This window comes from Pseudorasbora parva, chromosome 17 (assembly GCF_024679245.1).
Source record: "Pseudorasbora parva isolate DD20220531a chromosome 17, ASM2467924v1, whole genome shotgun sequence".
Taxonomy (NCBI): Eukaryota; Metazoa; Chordata; class Actinopteri; order Cypriniformes; family Gobionidae; genus Pseudorasbora; species Pseudorasbora parva.
This window is the reverse complement of record NC_090188.1, coordinates 34,409,160-34,435,623: the sequence shown is the minus strand read 5'-3', so window position 1 is coordinate 34,435,623 and position 26,464 is coordinate 34,409,160. Positions and strand designations below refer to the sequence as shown.

Here is a 26,464-nt window from a genome sequence, read left to right as displayed (position 1 = left end):
CTTCATTGTAAAGTTAACACCAAATGTATTTATTATCAGTTTTTATTATTAAATAATAAAATACACAATAATAAAGTATTTCAAAAGTATTTCAAACATTTTGTGTTATGTTGCTACCTTATGTTAAACTACTTTAAATTCCTTTTTTCACATAGATCAGTTTTTTTTTTTTTTGCTTTGTCATAATGGTGATCGGTGAACTTTAAAAGGAAAAACAGAGATAAATACATTGCATAAGTATTCAAGCCCTCAAATCCTTAAAACAAAGCTCAGCACCTTTACAGCCTCAAGTAGTTTTGGGTATGATGTTATAAGCTTTGCACATCTGCATTTGTCAATTTTCTGCCATTTCTCTCCCTAGTTCCTCTCAAGCTGTGTGCTTATTCATTGTCACTGTCCTGTTGGAAGGTTAACCTTCTGCCCAGTCTGAGGTTCTGAATGCTCTGGACTAGTTTTTTTTATAAGGCTTACATTGTTGAGATTTCCTTCTACCCTGATGAATGCCCCAGCCCTTACAGCCAAAAAAAACACCCCCACAGCATGATGCTGCAACCACCACACTTTACTATTAGGATGGTATTTTGCAGGTGATGAGCAGTGTCTGGTTTCCTCCAGACACGACTCTTGGAACTGAGGTTCAGACCAGAGAATATTGGTTCATACAGTCTGAGTGAATCCTTTAGGTGCTTTTATTTTTTGTGCAAATTCTAAGTGGATTTGCATATGTCTTCACTAAGGAAATGTCTCTCGAGTCTGACCAATCTGCCATAAAGCCCAAATCCCTGGGTGTCGCAGTAATATTTGTCCTTCTGTAAATTTCTCCCATCTCCATATATGATCATTGAGCTTAACCAGAGTGGCCATCAGCTATTGGTTATCATTCTCTCTATCCAAAGCCCTTACATCGATTGCTCAGTTTGACCAGGAAGCCAGCTCTAGGAATAGTCCGGGTTGTTCCAATCTTTTTTCATTAAGGATTATGCAGGCTACATGCTTCTTTAAACCGTCAATACAGCATTTTGGTAGTCAATTAGTCGGATATGCATTTTCAGGTGTTAGATCTTTTATTGTTTGGTTTTTACCTTTCCAACTCATACTCTTTTAATTAAATTTGCACATATCAACTCCACTCAAAGTTTAGTAACATCTATAGGTCAAATTGTAATGCTCCTGAGCAAAATCTTTTCAGTGTACATATTTTCAGTTTTTTTATTTTTAATATTTGGAAGAATATTAAATATATTTTTTCCAAGGTACATAGTGCCTCACCGATGCAAGAAGGCTGCATTCCACTCCAAGAACCGTCTGCCTCACAAACTCTTCTGGAGGAGCCCACCAGCAAGAACGGCGGTCTGCAGTAGAATGACACCTCTGATTTGTAGGTGAACTGCTGGCCCTCTATGTAGCCCTCTGCCGGGGTGCCTGGATCTCCACACAGCACAGCTATAAAGGACCCAAGTCAAAAAGTTAGCATGCTAGTTCTCACAGTATCAACATTACAGTATGTGTGCAAGTATGTGTGTGTGTGCAGATATATCCCCTAAAATCTGAGTTCACCTACAATGTGTGGATCAGCCAGAGGTGCCAATGAGAGACAATATTAATAAGCATACTAAATGATGTTTGAAAATGTACAAAATAAAAATACAATAAAACAATTTTAGGAGTTAGGTTTAGGTACAGTTAGTATTGGTCAGTATATATATAAAAAAAAGAATATGGTAAGTACCAAAAATAACTTTTTTGGGAAGCCCAGTTGTGAAAGTGCAATTTAAAAGTTCAGGTATCTAACTTGATGTTCTGACTTGAGTTATACTGTTTATTTATGCTTCTTAAAGGAATATTTCTGCTGAGCTGCAAACAGACTGGTTTAAACATGTTCTTAAGCTGTGACTGTATTCCCCAGTATAGCACAGCCTCTCATATCTTATTGCTTACTTTACATGAAATCAGATGCATACATTATATTGCCAAAAGTTTTGGGATGCCTGCCTTTACATGCACATTATCTTAAAATGAGATCTCATTCTTAATCCATAAGGTTTAATATGGAGTTGGCCCATCCTTTCTCACCCTTTCTCCATTCTTCTAGAAGCGCATTTGTGAGGTCAGACACTGATGTTGGAAGGCTTGGCTTGCAGTCTCCGCTCTAATTCATCCCAAAGGTGTTCTACCGAGTTGAGGTCAGGACTCCATGCAGGCAAGTCAAGTTCCTAACCATCAAACTTGCTCATCCATGCCTTTGGTAGCATGAAATTGCCAAAATGTCTTGGTATGCTGAAGCATTAAGAATCACTTTCACTGGAACTAAGGGGCCAACCCCAACCCCTGAAAAACCCGCACTCATCCATCACAGAATTGTGAGATAAAAAGTTTACAATTACCTTTTTTTTTTATTCACTGTCGGAAACAAGCTTGCATACATGACAGTTTGACAACCTGACTTTTTTTTAATCTACAGTAGTTCTCAGAGCGCATCCATCTTTAAAGGGTCATAAAACCCCAAAACACTTTTTTTTTAGATGTAAACAGATATGTATAGGCTGCACATCATTGAAAACACTAAGGGTACTCATTAATGGTATTCATATGTGGAAAAAAAGAAGAAGTTATTTTTGCATTTTTCAGAGCGATTTCTGTCTTCCGGTTTGAAAAGCTGAGTCGGAGTAACGTCACAAATGCTGACGTCAGCGTGTGCTTTTCGGCCCAAGTATGGGCTGCTGGGGACATGCTGACGTTGACCGCTCCGATCGATTCTCGATATACATTCATGACATAAAGCTCATTCAGTCCAAACACTGCGCTGTAGTATGCAAGATAATTTAGTTAATATGCATGAGATAGTCACTTCTGTCAGGCTCGTCTTCCATCATTATTCAGTCCCTCCAGTTTTTCGCGATTCCGCGATCGCTGAATACAATGCAAAATCAGAAAAATGTCGAATTTTTTTGCGATCCTGCATAATTTGCCATTTCACCGCAAAATAATCACAAAAAAAATATTTTCAATAACAAAAAATAAAAATAAATATCTAACTGAACTATCTCTTATTTATTTAAAGCTTTAATACATTGTTTTCATGAGAATTTCAGGCCTTGGGGTGCTTGCACAGTGTGTCTTTGTAAAAACGAAAGTAAATCTTTCTCTGTCTGCCATCTCGTCTCGCATAGGCCTAAGTGCCAAGGACCGGACGAAATGATTACTCTAGATGGATGAATGACCAAATAAAAGTATGATATTCCCGATAACACTAAAAAAGAGTTAATAAAAGCGTTGTAGCCTATACTACGAACTCAATTCGCTCCTGACACACGGACCGATGTCAGACTGGCGGATGATTGTTTGCCGGCTGTCAGTGCTCGCGAGTATACAGATCTGTTTTTATGTAGGCTTATGCCCTTGAACAATCATAATCAAATACACCCATTATTATGTCTAAATGTCCGTCTTGGCAGTGTCTTGAGTGAATAGGTTTGGGAAGTGTGACAGTATAGGCTATAGGCTTTTGGGTCCGTGTATTAGCCTACTGCAGCAGTAATCTTTAAAGTGAAAGCAACCGCAGCCTATAGGCCACCTATCAAAAAACAACCACTGAACAAAACAAAAAAAAAAAAAAAAAAAGTAGCCTGACTTAAACGATAAAAAAACCACTTCAAAAAGCATTTTTGTATTTATTTTTCATTGTATTTATTTGTCCTCATATCATTTGTTTATTAGTTCTTATTTTATTACTGACTGTTTACTTGATTAATTAATTATTTGAGAACTTTTTATAAAAGGCAATTGCTTATTGCTGTATTTACTTTTCCCAGATATTTCCCACCCTAAGCGATCATGTTATTAAAGCTAATAGTAGGCTACACCACTATACTAGCCTTTTTGTGTAAGATACCAAAATAAACAAGATTTGTGCATTTTGTTTGTTCTATTGTTGTGTATGACTATTGTGCATCTAACATAATACATAATATGGTAAATGTGGTATCTTAATTATTTAAAAAAACATCGCAACATTTTTCGCACATTTCTGGAAATTACCTCCACAAAATCAGTCATATTGATCGCAAAAATCACAAAAAAATATTGTGAAAGCATGCAGAAAATTTGTGCTGATACGAAGTAAGGGCGCCGAGCGAGCTGTAACCGGGCGCCGTCTGTGGAAGCCTTTGCTACAAAGGCTCAGTAAAGTAAAATTAACTTGAGGAATTGCACGCCAAACCTGCAAGCGTTGACTATCTTATTTATGTCAGGAGTGCAAAATAACCAATCTGTAGGTTAATGAACAATATTTTTGATGAAATATCAACAAGAATCAAAAGCCACCTTTTCGTTTTATTTGTGGTCATAGTCATAGACATGCACTAAACCACATGTGTTCGGGCTCTTAGTGCATATTTGGACAAATATAGATTTAGCTGCCGAGTGACAGGGCACGGATCATCACGGCAACCAAGCGTTGTGCACTTCAGATGCGCGGTCAAGACTATAAAACCGCAAACCCTTTCGCTTTTACCCCAATCTAGAATTACACCTCATTATATCGCATTTGCTAGCATGTTCGTGGGTGGTTCATGTTCTCTTATCACGTCGGCGCGTTGTTCATCTTGCCAAACAGCATGCATATTTGGACAAATATAGTTTAATTATCACATGTTTGCATACAGAAATATTTCGTCATACAGAATAACATTTATTTTCATTTCTCACTGAATTATGCTGATTTGAAGAGCTGAAAAACGTGCGATCTCTGCTGCACGCCACTTAATGTCTCAGAGCGCTCTCATTCGCTGTACTCATCACTCATTTAATCTCACTGTGGTAAACAATGCCAATGTGAACCAAGAACATGTCTCAGAACCGCTGTAACTGCTGCTGTTGGTATCGCTAATCTTAATGCACCTAATGACACTCCCCTATTTATGCAAACCATTCCCTCTTTCCACAAAATACCCATCCCACCTTTTCACAGTCGACCACTCCCCTTTTAAGAAGCCTTTTCAAATCGAAGGTGTGAAAAAACACAGCTGCAGCAGGGGGGTTTCATGACCCTTTAAATCTTATAGATAACACTTAATATAGTCTAAATATATATATATATATATATATATATATATATATATATATATATATATATATATATATATATATATATATATATATATATATATATATATATATATATATTATTGTGATTTTATTGTGTTCATTGTGTACAACAGCTATTACAAAGATGATATTACAATTTTTGTTTGGATGATCCCTTACGAAACAAAAATATATGGAAAATATCATGTAATACATTAGGCAATATATTCACATATATGGGATTTAAAGCAGCACTTGGCTACTTTTGCTCTCGGGGTCCCCCTACAGTTTGGAAAAAATAATGTCCTCAACTACTGTCGTAAGATCTGTCATCCTACAACAGGGGATGCCATCGCGCGTGCATTTGTTGACATGACAACCCTGATAGCCCTGAACTAGTGATGCGTGGGTCGTCTCATAACCTGCAGACCCCGTATGTCTATTTAATGGTCGCGGGTGCACGGCGGGTTGTAAAAATATATACAGTGGTGCGGTGCGGGCCAAATAACTTCATAAAAGTGGCGCCGCGGGTCGTGCAGCACTAACAGTTCCCCTGAACACTGCAAGAGGAGTTCAGAGTTCTTCTGGTAACGTTACAGTCAGTGGCATGTTTCAGCATGTCATATGAATATGATTTCATGGATTTTATTTTTTTCAAACGCCAAATAATCACGATGCTCACGTTTACAAGCCAGCATCATTATAGTAGTCTATTGGTTACCGTTTTACAGAATCTATATGATACTTCAGTTCAATGTTTGAGTGGTAGCTCACCGTAACAAGCAGGACAGCATCGGTCGGCCACGCCTTCTTCAGCTCACGCCGACGAGCAAATGCTGGTCCAATGTTGATCCTCGTCCTGCCTTTAATCCGATCACTTTTTCGTTTCCTCTTATTGCTTTCCTCCAACAAAACCTTTTCTTTCTTATTTGTCTTTGCTGCTTCGGACATGACTATATTATCCTACGAACAAAGTTGGGCTCGCACGTCCGAATTTAAGGAAGTGTGGGTGTTGGTGGAAGTGACGTATATGCCGTAAAGCAGTCAAATTTTGTAGTTCTTTTTGTTCTTGGGTTACTACCCGAAACCCGAAGTTTAAAAGTACGATTAAAAACGATACAGACCCCATCAGCCTATGGCAGACGTGTCATTCAACCTATTGTAAGTCGATTTATCATCACAAGAGTCTTAAAAAATATATTATGAAGGTTGAAAAGTTACCTAGTGCTGTTTTAGGATTTATATTTTCCAATATATTGCAATATATTGAAAGCGGCAATCATTTGTATATTTTGTAATATATTACATGAATATATAATATATTTTATAATACCATCGATATATTATTCCATATATTTACAATATATTAAAATATATTTCAAGTAATATATTGGTAAATATATTTTCCTTTCGTAAGGGATAAAAATCACAAATGTTTCTAATTGAAGGTCATTTTAAAAGAGGAGTTTGAAACCAGCAAAACCACTGCTAGAAAGAACAAACATTTGACATCAAACATTTAGTTACTGTGACAGTCCTCATGACATCTTTCCAGTGAGACAACTGGATAACTAGCCCTGCTCTCCTCTATATATAATAGTGCTTCTTGGCGTGGGTACTACTTTTACAACCAAAAAAATCCTTGTTAAAAGTGTATATATATATATATATATATATATATATATATATATATATATATATATATATATATATATATATATATATATATATATATATATATATACACTTTTAACAAGGATTTTTTTTTTTTTTTTTTTTTGGTTGTAAAAGTTGACATTGTGTCAAAGGCTTACAATAAAAGCCAAAAGGATTTAACAGCAGATTCCGTGCATGCACCTCGTACCTTTCACACTGCATGCCGGAAAGCCAGGCTACTTGAGGGATCCATTTGTGATGTGTTGACACTTGTATTGAAAATGTCAAAACAGGTTTTATGATGTGCTGTAGCTGCGTTTCACACAATTTCAGTCAAGCCATGAACCTTCCATCATAGCGACACAATATTCCAAACACAACAACTACGTCCACAGAAAATATCAACTTGTGGCCCCTATATATATTTAGAGCTGGGTGGAGTGGTGATATAGCAAAGTATCTACCATCTTGACAAATTTCTGCCATCACATCATATGTACAATTACATACATGCCATTAATTCTGCAGAAGATGCATTTGCATGGGTATCGGTTGCCATCAGGATTTCTTTTTACTTTAAATGTGAGTGTGACCAAGAAATGTACCTTGTATATTGCAAATACATATTTCCTCTAATTTCTAGTGGACACCAAGAACTACAAAAAAGGATATACACACAGTGGGTATGGAACGTATTCAGACCCCCTTACATTTTTTTGAGCACACCATATTGACAGAATGACACAGAATTGTTGACATTTTTGCAGATAAAAGAAAAAAGAAAAAGAAAAGCTGAAATATCACATGGTCCTAAGTATTCAGACTCCATATTGGAGTCATTCAGGTGTTTTTAGCAAACTTTCATGTGTCTTGCACTGAGGAGAGGTTTCCGTTGGTCCACTCTCTGTCATAAAGCCCTGACTGGTGGAGGGCTGCAGTGATGGTTGACTTTCTACATCTTTCTCCCACCTCCCGACTTCATCTCTAGTGCTCAGCCACAGTTATCTTTGGGTTCTTCTTTACCTCTCTCACCAAGTCTCTTCTCCCCTGATTGCTCAGTTTGGCCGGGTAGCCAGCTCTATGAGAGGTTCTGGTTGTCCCAAACGTCTTCCATTTAAGGATTTTAGAGGCCACTGTGCTCTTAGGAACCACAGTGCAGCAGAATATTTTTGTAACCTTGGCAGGATCTGTGCCTTCCCACAATTCTGTCTCTGAGCTCTTCAGGCAGTTCCTTTGACCTCATGATTCTCTATTGCTCTAACATGCACTGTGAGCTGTAAGGTCTTATATAGACAGGTGTGTGGCTTTCCTAATCAAGTCCAATCTGTATAATCAAACACAGCTGGACTCAAATGAATGTGTAGAACTATCTCAAGATGATCATAAGAAATAGACAGCACCTGAGTTAAATACATGAGTGTCACAGCAAAGGGTCCAAATACTTAGGACCATGTGATATTTCAGTTTTTCTTTTTTGATAAATCTGCATAAATGCAACAATTCTGTGTTTTTCAGTCAATGCAATGTTTTTTTTTCTGTCAATGCAGTGTGTACATTAATGAGGAAAAACATAACTGAAATTATTTTAGCAAATGGCTGCCATATAACAAAGAGTGAAACAATTAAGGGGGTCTGAATACTTTATGTTCCCACTGTATATATATCACAGCCTCATTTTCATTTGTAATTAAATATGCTGTCTACTGAAGCAAATTATATTGTTTACATCCTCTTTTCATGGATGTGCTAATGAGATTTCATTTTGTCTTCTGTTAATGGAACAGAGAAATACTTACGCAGACACAGAGGGATTTCACCACGCCATGTGCCATTCCCTTCACATGTGGCTATTCCAGGAGAGGACAACTGGTATCCTTCAAAGCAGCTGTAGGTAACACTAGAACCCCACTGCAGGTCTGAGCCCTCCACTTGCCCATAGTGGATAGTGGGAGGCTGGCCACACATGATTACTGAAAAACACCACAACAACCAAGTTGCACAGAATTCAATATTCAAGAACTGGATCAACTTATTTTTAAGATGGAATTAGAATTAGACACAACACAATGGATGGAATTACAGAAATGTAGTATTTGACCCTCTGGTGCTCCTCGCATGGTGGTCAAAAATGACCACATTTTAATGAGATGAATGTACTATATTTAAGTTTTTTAAAAATGTAGGCTATTTCATGGTACTAAATTATATTTATGCAGAAGTTATGATACATTTATTATTTATTACCTGTTAACCAATTTTTGAGCTCAGACCTGAAAATGTAATTTCCAACAAATGGAAATTGAGCTTTGGAGCACAGACTTACATTCGGCTTCTGTTTAAAGAAGACACTTGGCAGATTATTTCTGAAGTGAAAAAAAAAGAAAACTTAAAAAAATAAAAAAATAAAAAAAATATATATAAAAGTTTAAGTTTGTTAAACTGTGAAGAAACCAAAGCCAAAAATCTAAACTATTTGTGTTCCAGCTTTAAAGATGATATATACAAAATATCAAAAAATAAATTTAGTAAAATTTTTATTGGGGCAATTTTGACTGTGAGGAGTACAAGTGTGACTTTTTTCCCCCATAATTTAACTTTTTTTGTGTTTACATTGTATGCTCATATGGGTTCACATAGCAAGTGCCAAAACCTTTACCAATTTTAGTATTATTGTGATTATCAAAATCTAAAAATGTTTGGTCAAAAATTAAGAGCACCAGCTGATGAAAACAATGGAATGTTGTAGGGCTGGGCAAAAAAATTATTTTATCGATTAACTCAAGTGTGTAGTTTATGTCGATTTGTGTGAATGAAAATGGGTTCTCTCTTTAACAGCCGCCATTTTTTTTTAAGTTTTTTATTTAGACCATTTTGTGGCAAACAAACACTTTTATTTTTTAAAAAGATATTGACTTATAAGCCACTTATTGACTTATTATCCATTTCCACTCACACTAATATATGAAGAAAAGTAGGAAGTCGCAAAGTCTCATGGAAAACTAAACTTTTCTTCAAATTGTAACTTAATTACACAGAAAACAAGTAAAGAGCTCCTTTAATAATCACTGAAGCTGTTGGTCAGTTCAGTGTGACACTATTGAAGAACAATGGTAACCTTTATTTAATAAGAGCATAATATTTACATTTTCCCTATACGTTTTTTCCACATTACTGTTGTTAATAAAAGTAAATTTTATCTGCATATTAATTCATAAACCTTTGATATGTATACTGTGTATTGGAAAATATATGGTGCCCATTTATATTGTTGAATAGCCGGGGTTTATTCACATGCTGAACGTTTTGGACCTAGACGTCTGGATACCCCAGGTAAGCGCTACCAAGCCACAAATATTTTACCTAAACAAAATAAAGTTAAAACTTGTTTTGAACAATTTCTTTGTCATCTGCAGATTGATTTTAAGTATGAGGGGGAAAAATCGATTTAAATCGTAAATCTGATTTTTTTTTTTTTGTGAAAAAACCTGGGATGTTGTGTTAAAAAAATATATTAAATTGATGTCACAATTTTAACTTGTGAACATTTTTTATTTGTTAATTGTAAAATACATCTTAACTGATCGCACACATTTCTCAATACTGTAAATAAATAAATAAATAAATAAATAAATAAATAAATAAATAAATAAATAAATAAATAAATATAAACAAAAACATATTTTAATTTTGCTATAAAGCATCACTTAATTTACACTAAAACTGACATCAACATTTTGCACAAATTAGAGAAAAATGGAAATGCTCTCTCCCACCAAAAAAAATAAAAAACATGTTATCAAAATAATTAAATACAGGTAGCTGATGCTTTAAATTCGTATATGAACATTTTAGGTGCTGTACCTGTCCTGGACATAATTGACTGCTACCTTTTGACAAATGCATTTTTTAATAGTCCCATGTAAGTGTTTTTTATTTTATTTTATTTTATTTTATTTTATTTTATTTTATTTTATTTTATTTTATTTTATTTTATTTTATTTTATTTTATTTTATTATTTGGCATATATAATATTGCAGGAAAATCTATAAGATATTTTATTATTTATTAATTATAATTAAGGTATTTTAAACACTGATTATCAATACAAAACTAATGTTTCTGCAAATGCTACATATAGCATTAAAACTTTGAATTTCATTTCACTGTCCTACATTCAAATTGAAATTCCACATTCTGTTTGCTACCTCAGTTCAAACGAATGGATGGATCTAGAAGTCGTTTTAAAAGGCATTCTGAACAGCCGACAGCCCTGATTTCATCACCATCATTATTATTGACTGAAGATGTGTCCAAACCCAACACCTCCTTCTTTCACTTGTTCAGACTAGGGAAAGTGAGATCTAAACGCACTGTATGCTAACAAGGGGCTTAGATTTATATGCCCTTTGCTTGATCGTTATGTTGCATTTGCTAACAGGAGGAAATAAGGATTAAATGGGATACGCACTAAAATCAGTCTGAATATCAAGCATGGTTCACAATTCTTCCTGTTTCTGAAAACAAATATCTGATATTTTCTAGAAATGATCGTGAGGAGGCTGAGCTGTCTTCATTGCACCACTCACTAATTTTATTCTGACATCTGATAACATAGATCCTACACATTTCATGGCAACATCTCCTTGGAGTTCGTAAGTGAATAATCTCACTTGCCAGGCATGTCAAAAAAAAAAAAAAAAAAAAACAAAGATCAAAAACATCTGAAAGGCTTTTGATGTTGAAATGCTAAGAACTCCACTATATTACTATATCCTTTAAAAGCTCTCAGGATGCAGTTTGCCGAGTGACAAGAAATGCTGCCCTCTCTGCCTGTAAGAAAGGAAACTGCTTCCAGAACATTTAGGAGTTGAGCTTACCTCTGCAGCTTGGTTTGGTCTGATTCCAAGTGCCATCTTTGCTGCAGCGTAGAGTAGATGAACCCGGGGGCTCCATCACATACCCAGGGTTACAGCGGTAGTGAACGGTTTTGTTAAATATGAACTCGTTTCCAATGTAAATTCCGTTGGCAATTGGACCAGGATCCCCACAGCTGATAACTACAAAGGGAGAGAATCAGCTATACTCAAACATTCTAGAACATTCTTTATTAATTTATAGGGCTTGAAAATAACATTTAATTAAAGTGATTTCTAAGCAGTTAAATCATTTAGAACTGTGCATAATTTAAAAAAAAGTGCATTCAGAAAGTATTTTGGCATCTTATTCCCACATTTTGTTATGTTCCAACCATATGTTAAAATGCTTTTTAAATAGTTTTAAATAGTTCATATCTATGTATATGTCCAATTTGTGGAAAGGAGTTAAATTAGGAGGTCACACACAGACATCAGAAATTCTGGAAGCTCATAATTCATGTACAGTAAGGTCTGAAGAGACTCATGTTAATCTCATCTCATCTCATCTCATCTCATCTCATCTCATCTCATCTCATCTCATCTCATCTCATCTCATCACATCACATCACATCACATCACATCACATCACATCACATCACATCTCTCATCTCTCATCATCTCATCTCTCATCATCTCATCTCTCATCATCTCATCTCTCATCATCTCTCATCATCTCTCATCATCTCTCATCATCTCATCTCATCTCTTAATCTCATCTAATCTCGTGAGCTAACCTTCTTGACACACCCCTATGATATATCACCCACCTAAGGCAACATATTTGACAAAAGCTGTACTTTCTGAATGAACAGTATATATTCAAAGTTTTCCATGGCTTTTGGGTAACATTTATGTTCACATAATCTTAATTTTTCACCTTTAAACCTTTCAAATTTGGGTTAAAAAGTCAACATGTGAAATTAGCATTGTTCTCATTTATTTGATTTGATTTTAAATGTTGTATTTAAATATACATACAACAAAATAAGTATTTATTTCAGTATAGATTATCAACATTCATAATTATCAGAATTGTTACATATATATTTTCACAATTCAAGTGAAAAATTAACATGAAATATTAGAATCTCTTAGTATGGCTTGTTTGCAAATGATGTCACCTCACTGCTTTACAGTGTTCCAGCATGTATGAAATGCAGATGAAATTTTCTACTTAGGAAGTACCATTATCAAATAATAATGCCCTTTTGCATCCTTTGATTGATCAAACCGAGAAACCACAAGGGGCTTTTATCGTGTCCCGGACTTTTATATTTTTTTAACTTTAAAAGTTGTTAAAATTAATGTTTTTTTTTTGCATCTGCAGATAATAAAATTAATATGTAGGCTATATGCTACCAGCTTACTTTTTGTTTTGTTTTTGACTTCACATTCAGCGGACAGACACACTTTTTTTTTTTTTTTTTTTTTCAACAAATGACAACCAAAATCAAATCCCCAGAAGCTTGTGAACAGTTTGGAAGTGGATGCGTGCTAGTTATGCTAATTCACAAGCCGAGCCAGAGGCATACTCGCAAGTGTAATGCTAATTATTAAAACAAACACAATATAAAACTTTCAAAAACATTTAGCAATGTGATTATTTTATTGAGTGAAAGAGTTTAATCAGTGACATTATTACTAGATTTGTTATCTGGTGTCTTCCAGTCACCTCCTCAGCCTGCTTCCTGTAGTGTTTTTGCATGTAGAAAATATTAAAATTGAATTACACTGTCTAGTTTTCTCTCTGAACGATTATGTAAGTTTGTATGGTAATACTCGATTCAGCATTAATGACCTACATTGGTGAAATTTTTCACAATCAAGACAGAAAATCAAAATAACCTAAACTCAGTAGCAGGAAGGCAGCACAATATAAACAAACCAGACCCAGAACTTAACATAGCGTGACGGCAGCAAGTCTTCTCAATTCAGAAAAATCAGTCCTCTTCATAACCTATGGATCACGTCCAACACATGTTGTGATTTTCTGTTTATACCTTTCTAAACCAGTACAGTACAGACTTTCTGCTTTCCTGCTTCCTGCCCTACATCTGAATTTTGTGCATCATCAGAATCACGTGTCTGAAAACAAGCTATTGTTCCCTTTCAGGGAACTTGAGCTGCGTCGAAACGCTGTGAGCACTCTTCGAGGGCACTCTTCGAGGAGGGTGCCTCGGCTCGTGTTCCCCGCGGCTCGGGTCCCGCTGCTGCCGAGGCAGAACGGAGGCTTCAGTCGTGGGGTTCACAATTGGACTTTGCAGAGGGGTTTGAGACGGGCGCTGCCTTATCTCTGCCCTCACCTGCACCGTCCAGCGCCTCTTCTCAGGGCTTGGAAGCCTGCACTGCGGTTTCTTCCCCCTGGAGAGAGGCGTCGGTTCTCCAACTATCCAGCTCTGAGGAGGTGGACGTTGAGAGCATCGTGACTGAAGACTCGCCACTTCAGTCCCCTGCTAGTGAGGAGCTAGTTGAGGTGCTCACGAGAGCGGTGGCCAGATTAAATATCGACTGGCCCACCGAGAGAGCTGAGGCAGGCAGAAAGAGGACTAGCAAGCTCGATGAAAGATTTCTGCCCTCTTATGCAGCTGAACCTCAACGTCGGGGCCTGCCGTTCTTTCACGATCTGCACACCGAGATGGCTAGATTGTGGAAGAGACCAGCGTCATATCGTATCTTCAGCCCTCAAACGTCCACGTATAGCAACATCTTAGGGCTGAAGCAGTATGGTTATGGGGCGATGCCAAAGGTCGAAGAAACGCTCACGAGCCATCTCTCGCCTTCCTCGGCATCGTCCCTAAAGGCCCCGACTTTGCCCACCAAGCCATTAAAAACAACGTCAGCGCTGGTGGGCAAAGCGTACTCGGCAGCAGGTCAGGCTGCTGCATGCCTGCACACTATGGCTAAATTGCAGGCATATCAAGCCGACCTGCTCAGGGATCTGGATGGTCGTGATGAGGTGGGCGTCAGGATGCTGAGGGTTGTTCCCCCCTCTGGGGGCCACACTGCCAACCCCGCAGCAATGCCGGGGCGGAGTCGGTCCCCGCGGGCCACCCGAGGGTGGTCCGCTCCCCCCTCGGGGGGCTCCCGAGCAGTCAAGTCAGTTGTTCCCTGCCGGTTCGCCGCTTCAGGGCGTTGTGCTTGCTGTTCGAAATACACCAGAGGCCAGCCTCGAGAGGCTGGTTCCCTTTGTAGATTTTCTAGACGAGTGTAAACGTCTGTCGAATATATCTCGTTGGGTCCTGCAGATAATCGAAAGGGGGTACACCATTCAATTCAAGAGGCGGCCACCTCCTTTCAGCGGTGTCCTACCCACAGAGGTGGGCCCGGAGCAGGCTCTGGTAATGGCACAAGAAGTAGAGACACTCCTGCGAAAGGGGGCTATAGAGAGGGTTTCTCCTCCCGGCAGGGAGTCTGGGTTTTACAGCCGTTACTTCATCGTGCCGAAGAAGGATGGGGGGTTGCGCCCGATATTAGATCTGCGCCTATTAAATCGCTCAGTGGCAAAGCTCAAGTTCAAGATGCTCACACTCAGACAGATTGTATCGCAGATCAAGTCGGAGGATTGGTTTGTCACCATAGACCTCAAAGATGCGTACTTCCATGTCTCCATCCTTCCACATCACAGGCAGTTTCTGAGGTTTGCCTTCGGGGGAGAGGCATATCAATATCGAGTACTTCCCTTCGGTCTAGCACTGTCGACCCGCACATTCACCAAGTGTGTGGATGCAGCTCTGGCGCCGTTGCGTCTGCAGGGCATCCGCATACTGAATTATATCGACGAATGGTTAATCCTAGCTCACACCGAAAAGATGGCAGTTCAGCATCGAGATGCTGTTCTCGCACACATGTCGAAATTGGGGTTGAGGCTAAACGCCAAGAAGAGTGTGCTTTCTCTGGCTCAGAGAACCACTTTTTCAGGCGTGAACTGCGATTCGGTAATTATGCGGGCGCAATTATCGCCAAAACGCATAGCATCGATCCTGGCAGCAGTCAAAGAACCGAAGCTAGACCGGGCTGTCACTGTGAAGCAGTTCCAGAAACTGTTAGGTCTCATGGCAGCTGCGTCCAACGTGATACCTTTTGGACTGCTGAACATGAGGCCGCTACAGTGGTGGCTCAGAACAAAAGGGTTCTCCCCGAGGGGAAATCCACTCCGCACGATCAAAGTCACGCGGCGATGCCTTCGTGCTCTGGTCATGTGGAAAAATCCTGGGTTTCTGTCTCAGGGACCCGTGTTGGGGGCTCATGTTCGTCGCGTAACGCTAATGACAGATGCTTCCCTCACGGGGTGGGGTGCGACCATGAGTGGCCGGTCATCCCAGGGTCTATGGCAGGAACACCAGCGGCTATGGCACATAAATCGGCTAGAGATGCTCGCTGTGTTTCTTGCATTGAAACAGTTTCTGCCCGACCTCAGGGGCCATCATGTATTAGTCAGGACAGACAACACATCGGTGGTCGCCTATATAAATCACCAGGGGGGTCTGAGGTCCCGTCCCTTATACAATCTGGCACGTCAGATCCTCCTGTGGGCCCAAGGGAAACTGCTTTCCATCAGGGAAGTTTACATCCCAGGGGTCCTAAATCAGGAAGCGGACATCCTGTCGAGGCAGGGGCCGAGGCCCGGGGAATGGAGACTCCACCCCGAGGTGGTGGAGCTCCTATGGCAGCAGTACGGGAAAGCAGAGATAGACCTGTTTGCTTCGGCAGATAATTCTCACTGTCCTCAGTGGTTCTCTCTGTCACATCCAGCAACACTGGGGCTGGATGCCATGGTACAGGAGTGGCCGAGGCTGCCCCTGTACGCATTTCCCCCGATTGTCCTGCTTCCAGGAGTTCTGGAGAGGGTACGCCGGGACGGGGCCCAGGTACTTCTAGTGGCTCCGTACTGGCCGACCAGAATATGGTTTTCGGACCTAATATCTCTCCTGGAAGGCTCTCCGATGGAGATTCCGACCAGGAGGGATCTCCTCTCTCAGGCGGGCGGGAGATTCCTGCATCCGCGCCCAAAGTTATGGAAACTATGGGCCTGGCCTCTGAGGGGGCCAGGCTCAAAGAGAAGGGTCTCTTGACTGAGGTCGTAGAGACCATCCTTCACTCCAGAGCTCCATCCACAAGGAAGCTGTACGCTTTGAAATGGAAACTTTTCTCAACATGGTGTAGAGAACGCCAGTGGGACCCAGTTAACTGCCCGGTTGGTACAGTGCTGGAGTTCCTGCAGGCAAGGTTCTTGGCAGGGTTGACCCCCTCCACAATAAAGGTGTACGTGGCGGCCTTAGCTGCCTTCCATGTCCCATTGGGTGGAGTGTCTTTGGGAAGACACCCTCTAATTACACGTTTCCTCCGTGGTACTTTAAGGTTGAGGCCGGTGGTGCATTTGAGGGTCCCGACCTGGGACTTGGCCATTGTTTTACGGGGCTTGTCTGAGCCTCCGTTTTAACCTTTAGAGGAAGTCTCAGAGAAGTTCCCCACCCTAAAGACTATCTTTCTTTTGGCCATTTCATCTCTTAAAAGAAAAGGAGACATTCAGTCCTTGTCGGTAGGGCCCTCATGTTTAGAGTATGCGCCTGGTATGGTAAAGGCTTTCCTGCATCCCAGACCAGGTTACATCCCCAAGGTTCCTACGAGCCCACGGGGTCCCATTACTCTGCAAGCCTTCTGTCCTCCTCCATTCATGACGTCAGACCAGGAAAGATTAAATCGTCTCGGGTTATGAATATAACCCATGTTCCCTGAGAGGGAACGAGACACTGCGTCATCGTAGATGACACATCGGGGAACGCCCTCGGCGTGACGCTGCTGAGTTCATATCAAAAAAGTCCAATCTTGATTGGTGTTGCGTAATGACGTAACGAGTGACGGCATACCCGGAGGTATAAAGGGACGCCGGCACAAGCAAACGCAGCTTACTGCTATGAAGCGGGCCGCTCTGTAGATAGGCGGGGCTACGAGACGCAGTGTCTCGTTCCCTCTCAGGGAACATGGGTTATATTCATAACCCGAGACGTTCCCTTTATCGAGGGAACTCGCACTGTGTCATCGTAGATGACACATCGGGGAACGAGTACCCACTAGTCCTCGCCTATCTTGCACCCCATGACATGAACCGGAGTGCATAATCAGGGGGCGAGCACCCTAGCGCCTGGCGTCGCCGGGAGGTGCAGACTATAATACCTCATGAAGGTATGCGGTGTGGCCCACCCAGCCGCCTCGCAAATCTCTTGCAAGGAAGCTCCGGAAAGAAGGGCTACCGAGGAGGCCATGCCCCTGGTAGAATGAGCCCTCACGGCTATAGGTGAAGGCAAGTTGCGCACCTGATAGGCCGTGGCTATTGCCTGGACAATCCAGTTACTAATTGTCTGTTTCGCTGCAGGCAGCCCCTTCCTAGGTGGACCAAAGCACACTAACAACTGGTCTGACTTCCTCCACTGGGCAGACCTCTCCAAATAAATCCTCAATGCCCGCACCGGGCAGAGGAGGTGAAGCCTGCCCTCATCTGCCGTCACATGAGGCGGGGGATGAAAAGCCTGGAGAACCACCGACCGTACCGCATTAGACGGTACCTTGGGGACGTATCCCGGGGTCGGCCGCAAGATAGCTTTCACGTTGCCTGGGGCAAACTCCAAGCAATTGGGTGTTACTGCCAATGCCTGAAGGTCCCCCACCCTCCACAGAGAGGTGATGGCTAAGAGAAAAGCTACCTTAAGCATGAGGTTCTTGGCCTCAGCCAACTCCAGCGGTTCGAAGGGGGCCTCAACCAACCCTTCGAGAACCACTGCCAGATCCCACGCAGGGATCCTAGAACGAGCCACAGGTCTCATCCTCCGCGCTCCTCGGAGGAACCGTACAACCAGATGGTGCCTCCCCAGAGGTCCTTCACCTAATGGTGCGTGGAAAGCTCCTATCGCTGCCACATACACCTTAAGTGTGGACGGGGTAAGCCCGGCGGAAAACCGATCTTGCAGAAACTCCAGTACTGAAGCCACAGCGCAGTTCACTGGGTCTACTTCACGGTCTCTACACCATATGGAGAACACTCTCCACTTCAAGTTGTACAGCTTCCTGGTGGAAGGAGCCCTGGAGCTGAGTATAGTCTCCACGACACCTGCTGACAGCCCTTCCTCTATGAGCTCTGCCCCCTCAGGGGCCAAGCCCACAGGTTCCATAACTCTGGCTGGGGGTGAAATATCGAGCCCCCCGCCTGAGTCAACAGATCCCTCCTCAGAGGAATCTGCCATGGAAGGTCGTCTAGCAGGTCCATAATGTCGGAGAACCATACCCTGGTCGGCCACCGGGGTGCTATCAGAAGCAGGCGAATGCCTTCCCGGCGAACCCGCTCCAGAACTCCCTGGAGCAGAGCGAACGGGGGAAATGCGTACAGACGTAGCCTCGGCCACGCCTGTGACATGGCATCCAGGCCCAACGGAGCCGGATGCCTGAGGGAGAACCAAAGTGGACAGTGGGTCGTCTCTCGAGACGCAAACAAATCCACTTCCATTCGGCCAAACCTCTCGCATATGGCCTCCACCACCTCTGGATGGAGACGCCACTCCCCGGGCCTCAGCCCCTGCCTCGACAGGATGTCTGCTCCCTGGTTCTGGTCACCCGGGATATAAACTGCCCTGAGAGAAGACAGTTTCCCGTGGGACCACAGGAGGACCTGATGCGCCAGTCTGTACAGAGGGCGCGATCTCAGACCCCCCTGATGATTTAGATACGATACCACGGCAGTGTTGTCGGATCGTATCAGGACATGGTGGCCGCGAAGGTCCTCGAGAAAACTCCTCAGAGCTTTCCAGACAGCCAGCATCTCTAGGCAGTTGATGTGCCATGAAGCATGCTGGGCTGTCCAAGGACCTCTCGCCCCTCGGCCTTCCATGACCGCGCCCCAACCAGTAAGGGATGCATCTGTTGAAACGGTTTTCCGGCAACACGATGCTCCCAATACTAGCCCCAGGGACAGAAACCAAGGTTTCTTCCATATAACCAGGGAACGAATGCATTTGTGCGTTACCCTGATCATACGAAAGGGAGTCCCCTTCGGAGAAAACCCCTTGGTTCTCAGCCACCACTGTAGCGGTCTCATGTGGAGCAGGCCGAGCGGAATCACACTGGACGCTGCTGCCATGAGACCCACCAGTCTCTGGAACTGTTTGACAGTGATGCTGTGGCCCAACCTTATACTTGAGACCTCCGCCCGTATGGTCTCAATACGTGCGGGTGACATGTGTGCCCGCATCGTTACCGAGTCCCACACTATTCCCAGGAACGTAATTCTCTGGGAGGGCGTCAACGTGCTCTTTTTCGCGTTGAGTCTCAACCCCAAACACCTCATGTGTGCTAGAACAGCATCTCGATGCTGAACTGCCATATCGTACGACCTGGCCATGATCAACCAGTCGTCGATATAATTCAGTACCCGGATGCCCTGGAGTCTTAGCGGAGCCAGGGCTGCATCCATGCACTTCGTGAAGGTGCGAGGTGACAAGGCTAGGCCAAAGGGAAGGACCCGATATTGGAACGCTTCCCCCCGAAAGCGAACCTCAGGAACTTCCTGTGACTGGGAAGGATGGAAATATGGAAGTAAGCGTCCTTTAGATCTATCGTGACGAACCAGTCCTCGAACTGGATCTGACTCACGATAACAGGAATGGTTAGCATCCTGAACCTGTATCTCCTCAGAGACCGATTCAGAAGCCTGAGATCTAATATTGGACGCAACCCCCCATCCTTCTTGGGGACTATGAAGTACCGGCTGTAGAACCCGACCTCCCTTTCTGGCGGGGGGACCCTTTCTATCGCCCCTTTTTCCAGCAGAGAGCGTACTTCCTGCCCCATTACCCCCACCTGCTCGGGACCGACCACTGTCCAGACTATCCCCCCAAATTTCGGGGGGGGAACTCTGAACTGCAGTCTGTATCCCCGTTCTACAGTGCGCAGGGCCCACACAGAGATATTCGGAAGGCATGACCATGCACCGAGATACTCTGATAAGGGGACCAGCCTCTCGAGGCTGGTCTGGGGTATCAACCGAACCTCTGCCTCGACCCCCTGAAGCGGACAACCGGCAGGGACTAATCGAGGCAGATTTTCGGTGTGTGAACGCAGTCGCCGCTCTGCCGCAGATTTTATATGTGCTGGCCAGAGCCGCGCGCGAACATGGGGAAACGACGTGGTCCGGAGCCCTTTTGACTGCGAGAGCACAACATCGATTTCCCGAGAGCCTCGGGGGGAGAACGACCTCGGTCGCTCCGCCCCGTGGGGGACAGCTCTCAGCGGTCCTGCCGCAGCTAGGACCGCTTGGAAGCCTTCTTGGCCTGAATAACCTCCCTCAGGTCGGTCTTCGGCTTTGAAGACTTCCCGCGAGAGCGTCGCTTCTTCTGCCAAGCTCCCTCAGGAGGGGCACGAGAAGCGACGCTCTGCTTCTGCACCTCACGGTGCGAGGAGCCCTCTGCTGGCCGAGACTGCCCGCTCGAGGCAGCCTTGCTGGAGGAGCCCCAGCGGCGAGGGATGAACTGGCTGAGAGCGGCAGCCTGCTTTTTCACCTCCTGAAACCTCTCGACGACGGTGCTCACAGCGCCGCCGAAAAGGCCAGAAGGCGAAACCGGGGAATCAAGGAGAAAGTGTCTGTCTCTCTCCCTGATCCCCGACAGGTTCAGCCAGAGATGCCTCTCCGCGCACACCAAACCCGCCATGGAGCGGCCGATATCACGGGCCGCTTGTTTGGTGACACGAAGAGACAAATCCGCTGCCTTCCTCAGCTCAGTCACATCCTCCGGAGAGGGACCCTCGCCCTCATCGAGCTCCTTCAGCAAGTCCGCTTGGTAGGCCTGCAGAACCGCAAGAGTGTGCAGGCACCCACCAGCGCGACCAGCCGCACTATATGCCCTCGCCACCAGCTTCGAAGTCTCTCGGCATGGTTTCGAGGGCAATGCCGGGGTCTTCAATGAAGCTGCTGTCTCGGGAGAGAGGTGGCCCGCGAGCGCCTCTTCTACCCTCGGCAGCGCAACATATCCCTTCTCAGACGCTCCCAGCACGTTAGCGAAGTCAAGTGCAGGGGGCGTAGTCAAACGTGCTGAGAAGGGTTTCTCCCACGCCCTGCACAGCTCACTGTGCAGGTCGGGGAAAAACGGCAGACCCCGGCGTGGAGGCTGGGCTCGACGCTTGAAGAAGCGCTCGTCCAGCTTGCTTGGCGGCTGGACGTGCACTTCCTCTTGTGGCCAATCTAAGCTCAGCTTGGCCACAGCGAGAGTCAAGACCTCCACGAGCTCCTCCATAGCCTGCGAGTGGGGTGGCGACTGCCCCACTGCGCCTGCTTCGGTGCTCATTGTCAACGATCCCTCGGAATCGGACAGCATGAGCACCTGATCCTCCGCCTCGCGGGAAGAAGCCGCAGCGCGGGCTTCCACACGTGGCGGAAGATCCTCTGAATCGTCAGAGGAAGAGAGAGATGCCTCAACATTCCCTAATCCCGCTGACAGATCCAGCTGCGAGCCCCACGACCTGCGGCGCCGCTCTGCCTCGGCAACAGCGGGCCCAGAACCACGAGGCTCGCGAGGCTGACCGGCCTCGTCAAAGACCGCCAGCCGCGAGCGCAGTACTCTCAGCGGCAGCTTATCACATTCGCCGCAAGCCGCTCCCTCGAGAGCGGCCCGGGCGTGCTGCACGCCGAGACACTGCACACAGAGCTGGTGTGTGTCCGTGCCCGAAATAAAGCGCGGACAGGGAGGCACACACCGTCTGAACTGCTTGCTCGCCATATCTAATGATATAATAAGCCCTACGGGACAAACAACACCAAATAGACAGACAGAACACAGAGCGCGACCGCTGAAAGCAGGAAGCTGCGTTTGCTTGTGCCGGCGTCCCTTTATACCTCCGGGTATGCCGTCACTCGTTACGTCATTACGCAACACCAATCAAGATTGGACTTTTTTGATATGAACTCAGCAGCGTCACGCCGAGGGCGTTCCCCGATGTGTCATCTACTATGACGCAGTGCGAGTTCCCTCGATAAAGGGAACTGCTGTGCCCGGTTAGGGCGTTAGATGCATACGTCCACAGAGCTCCCCTGTGGCGAAAATCTGATCAGCTTTTTGTCTGTTTTGGAGCCCCGAAAAAGGGGGCTCCAGTGTCTAAGCAGAGAATGAGCAAGTGGGTGGTCGACGCCATTTCACTTGTTTATGAGGCGGGCCGGGCAGCCGTCTCCTCTGGCTGTCTGGGCGCACTCTACCAGGGGTATGGCTGCTTCTAAAGCACTTTTGTCCGGGGCTTCCCTCCAAGATATTTGCAATGCGGCAGACTGGTCTTCGCCGCTTACCTTTGTCAGATTCTACGAGTTAGATGTGGCATCTACTGTAGGGGCTATCGTAGTCGTGTGCGCTACGGCTTCACACATACGAGGCACTTGGTCCTATGGCGATGTGGGTATAATCGTTCTCACAGCGTTTCGATGCAGCTCGAGTTCCCCGAAAGGGAACGTCTCGGTTACGTATGTAACCCTAGTTCCCTGAGGGAACGAGACACTGCGTCGCCCGGCCATACTCCCAGCGTGCCCGTGATCACTTACTTCAGGCTTTTTCAGAAGCTAGTTCCTGTTTGTTTTCACGGACGCTTTATAGCTTCCGGTCGATGACATCATCACGCCGACGATCGATTTATCTTCCGATGGAATGGTTCTACACGTGCTTCACGACGCATTAACGCAGACGCGTTCTCACAGAGTTTCGACGCAGCGTCTCGTTCCCTCAGGGAACTAGGGTTACATACGTAACCGAGACGATTTTTGCCCACATTTTGCTTTAACTCTTTCCCCGCCAAACACAGAATTTTCTGTTATTTATGAGAAAACGCATCCAGGCCAAAAACTGAATTTTCTGGGTTTCCGGGTTTTCACTGTTAGACGCTAGGGGGCACTATTACGCATCTGCTGAATTTCCTGATCAAAACACACGTGAGTAGGACGGAGTAAAACAAGCGATCGTATGTAATTATATGCATATAAAAATTACGTGATCAGCAACATTAAATATGAATCAAATCTGCCTAATGTTAGTGAATGAAATGTGGACCCAGGACAAGCTATAGGACTGTTCAAGCATTAGAAGTGTTGATGGACTCAATCTACTCCATCTGTGTTTGATCATCGCTCTGAACCTGATCTGGAAACAGTCTTTCACAAAAATGTGATTTTCTCAGCTTTTTGTTCAAAATGTTGCTTTTTTTTATGAAACTTACCCATATTCAAGTGTTGATAAAAAAGCAATGCAATAAAAACCTTTTTTTAAGGTCAGCTCTTTCTTTTGATATATTGCATGCTCAGATAGTCATAAAACAAAATATTCTATGGGCTATTAAATTGAGGTCAAAATGGTTAAAAACCCCAGTGGTGGCTAGCAACTTTTTTTAAAACGCTGACGGGGAAAGAGTTAATGACAGCAGTACTCAAGCTCCACCAGTTTGTATAAAACCTGACAATTATATCCAGCATGATGTTCAAAAGTACATCTTGTGCCTAAGTGGAGTCAGAAACATCTGACAAAAAATAATTAACATATCATAAATTTGACTAGTGACCTAGAAATAGTGCTGAATCTCAAGTATCGTGTTAATTTTGGAAGGAAAAAAAAGAAAGTCTGAAATGTTTTTTTCTTTATCAAGGACTAAATTGTTTTCTACAACCAAGATTTTCAATGTGGTATTAGACTAATAATGGACGCGATTGTATATTTGCCCACAACAGGCTATTACATAAAATCTACATCGTACAGCTAAAAGTGCTTAATGTAAAGATTCCTCTTGTTACTCCCCTTATATGACGAGTTAAATCTTTGTTAATAGTGGTCGATCACATGACTTGTGGCAGAACTATCAACTATCAATGTAGCCCTAAAGCAATGCAGCCACACATATTACATTGCATAAGCAATACTTGTATAATTACACAATCAGGGTAAAACATTTAGCTGTGATTAAAAAGAGTAAAGATTGTTGTTCTGACCGATGCAATCTGGTGCTGAGCCAGTCCAGGTGCCATTGGTGGTGCAATGGCGAGTGGTGAGGCCAGAGGTCTTGTAGCCCTCCCAGCAGGCATACGTCATCGAGTTAGAAAACAGCATCCCGTCACTGAAGACGATCTTGGCGTAGGCTGGCGTTCCAGGGTTTCCACAGGATACAGCTGGAAGGCAATCAAAGACCAAAGAAGTTAAAGAGAAAACTCCAATATGTTAGGAGTAAAAAAAAAAAAAAACTGCAGCCCGACGGGACTGAAAACGGCAGTCGAGAGAGAAGTGCTTCTGTGAAACATATCTAAGGGATAGCACCAAGAGCAAAACACTTCAAATTACACCACAAGCACCATGTTTTACATCCAGAAGAGTGTTGTTGGCAAGGTAAATGAACTTCCAATTCCAATTAGTTTGAGCTTTTGACCAATTTTCCGGGTTTTTTTTTTTTTTTTTTTTTTTGCTCGTAATTTTAAGTGGCGTTATTAGATAAGGGCAGTAAAGATGATGCGCTCCAATGTGGTTAATTAGAGTTTGGATTCTAACAGCACAAAGATGCATGACAACCTTTAATTGGACGGTGTCCATACAAAATTTTCACCGGTGCATTTCTATATTATGATGACTTGCGTGCAACAGCCAATAAATTATTTATTAAATAAATTATTCATTTTTATTCATTTAAAAAATAAATAAATAAATAAGGAACAAGAAATGATGAGTGTTTAAATGCATCAAGGACATTTTCTAGTGTAATAATTTTAACAGCATTGTGTGAATAAATAAATAGAAACCCGGGTGTTGGTTAAATTGCATTGATCATTATGATACTGATTACTTTATTTTGTAGCCCAAAGCGTTGTTGGTCAAGTCACCTTCATTAATACAGCTCTTTTTACAATACAGATGGTTTCAAAACAGCTTCAAACTGATAAATAGGAAATGAATGGAAGAGAGATTTTTTTGCTTTACATCAGCTCTAGAAAAAAGTTATTGTCCTAAAGTAAGTTGATTCATTTCTGTTGTAAAAGAACCAATAGTTATTTACTTTGGGGCCACTTACATGACACCATTTTCAACCAAAATCTCTGTATTCTCTGCGTTCAGGGACATTTGATTACGTATGTGTGCAGACACGTAGCTTTTCTCTACTAAATTATTAAAAATTATTTAATTTTAAATATTTGTAAAATGAACTACAGGCAGAATTACCTGTTTGGTATGCATAATACAGTGGTTTTAGTCATTTCCAATAATTTTGAGGGCGTTTTTATCTGTACAGAGGGAATGTGAAGTGAAGGAAACCATCACAGGAGAGTCTCTAGTTGACATGGTCTCTGCTGACAATTCATTGGTATGGTAGAAGGTATGGTTGGTATAGTAGATCAAATTAGTTCTTAATCTAATCTAATTGCTCTATTTTTTTTATTTAGTTAGTACTCAAATAGTAGTAAGCTATTTAGATTTATTATAATCTAAAGAGATGCACATATGCTGATTACAGCTTTTTTTCTCCAAAAGTACATTCGAGATCACAAGATCAACTGGTTGTTGGTAAAATTACAGTTAAGAAATTATTATGATACGAAACTCATAATTAACCTTCCAAGTGTAATTTTAATCAGCAGAACTTTTGTTGGGGACATACAAGACTCACTTAAGCTTTATTATCATTAAAATTTAAACTTTTTAGCTGTTATTTGCTCCTTATATCCTCTTAGATTAAACAGTACAATTTAAGTAAATAGAGACCAACTATAACTGGACCAATTAAGAGTTAATGAGATCCCATTAGGTCTGCT

General features: G+C 42.9%; 1 protein-coding gene across 1 annotated transcript in view; it reads right to left on the bottom strand.

The window, feature by feature from the left end:
* Positions 1-26,464, bottom strand: part of LOC137044732 (CUB and sushi domain-containing protein 1-like) — a 194,993-nt gene that overhangs the window by 23,864 nt on the left and 144,665 nt on the right. Inside the window, 4 exon segments of the mRNA XM_067420993.1 lie at positions 1,270-1,443; positions 8,538-8,711; positions 11,620-11,799; positions 24,659-24,835. Coding sequence (XP_067277094.1) covers positions 1,270-1,443; positions 8,538-8,711; positions 11,620-11,799; positions 24,659-24,835 — 705 coding nt within the window.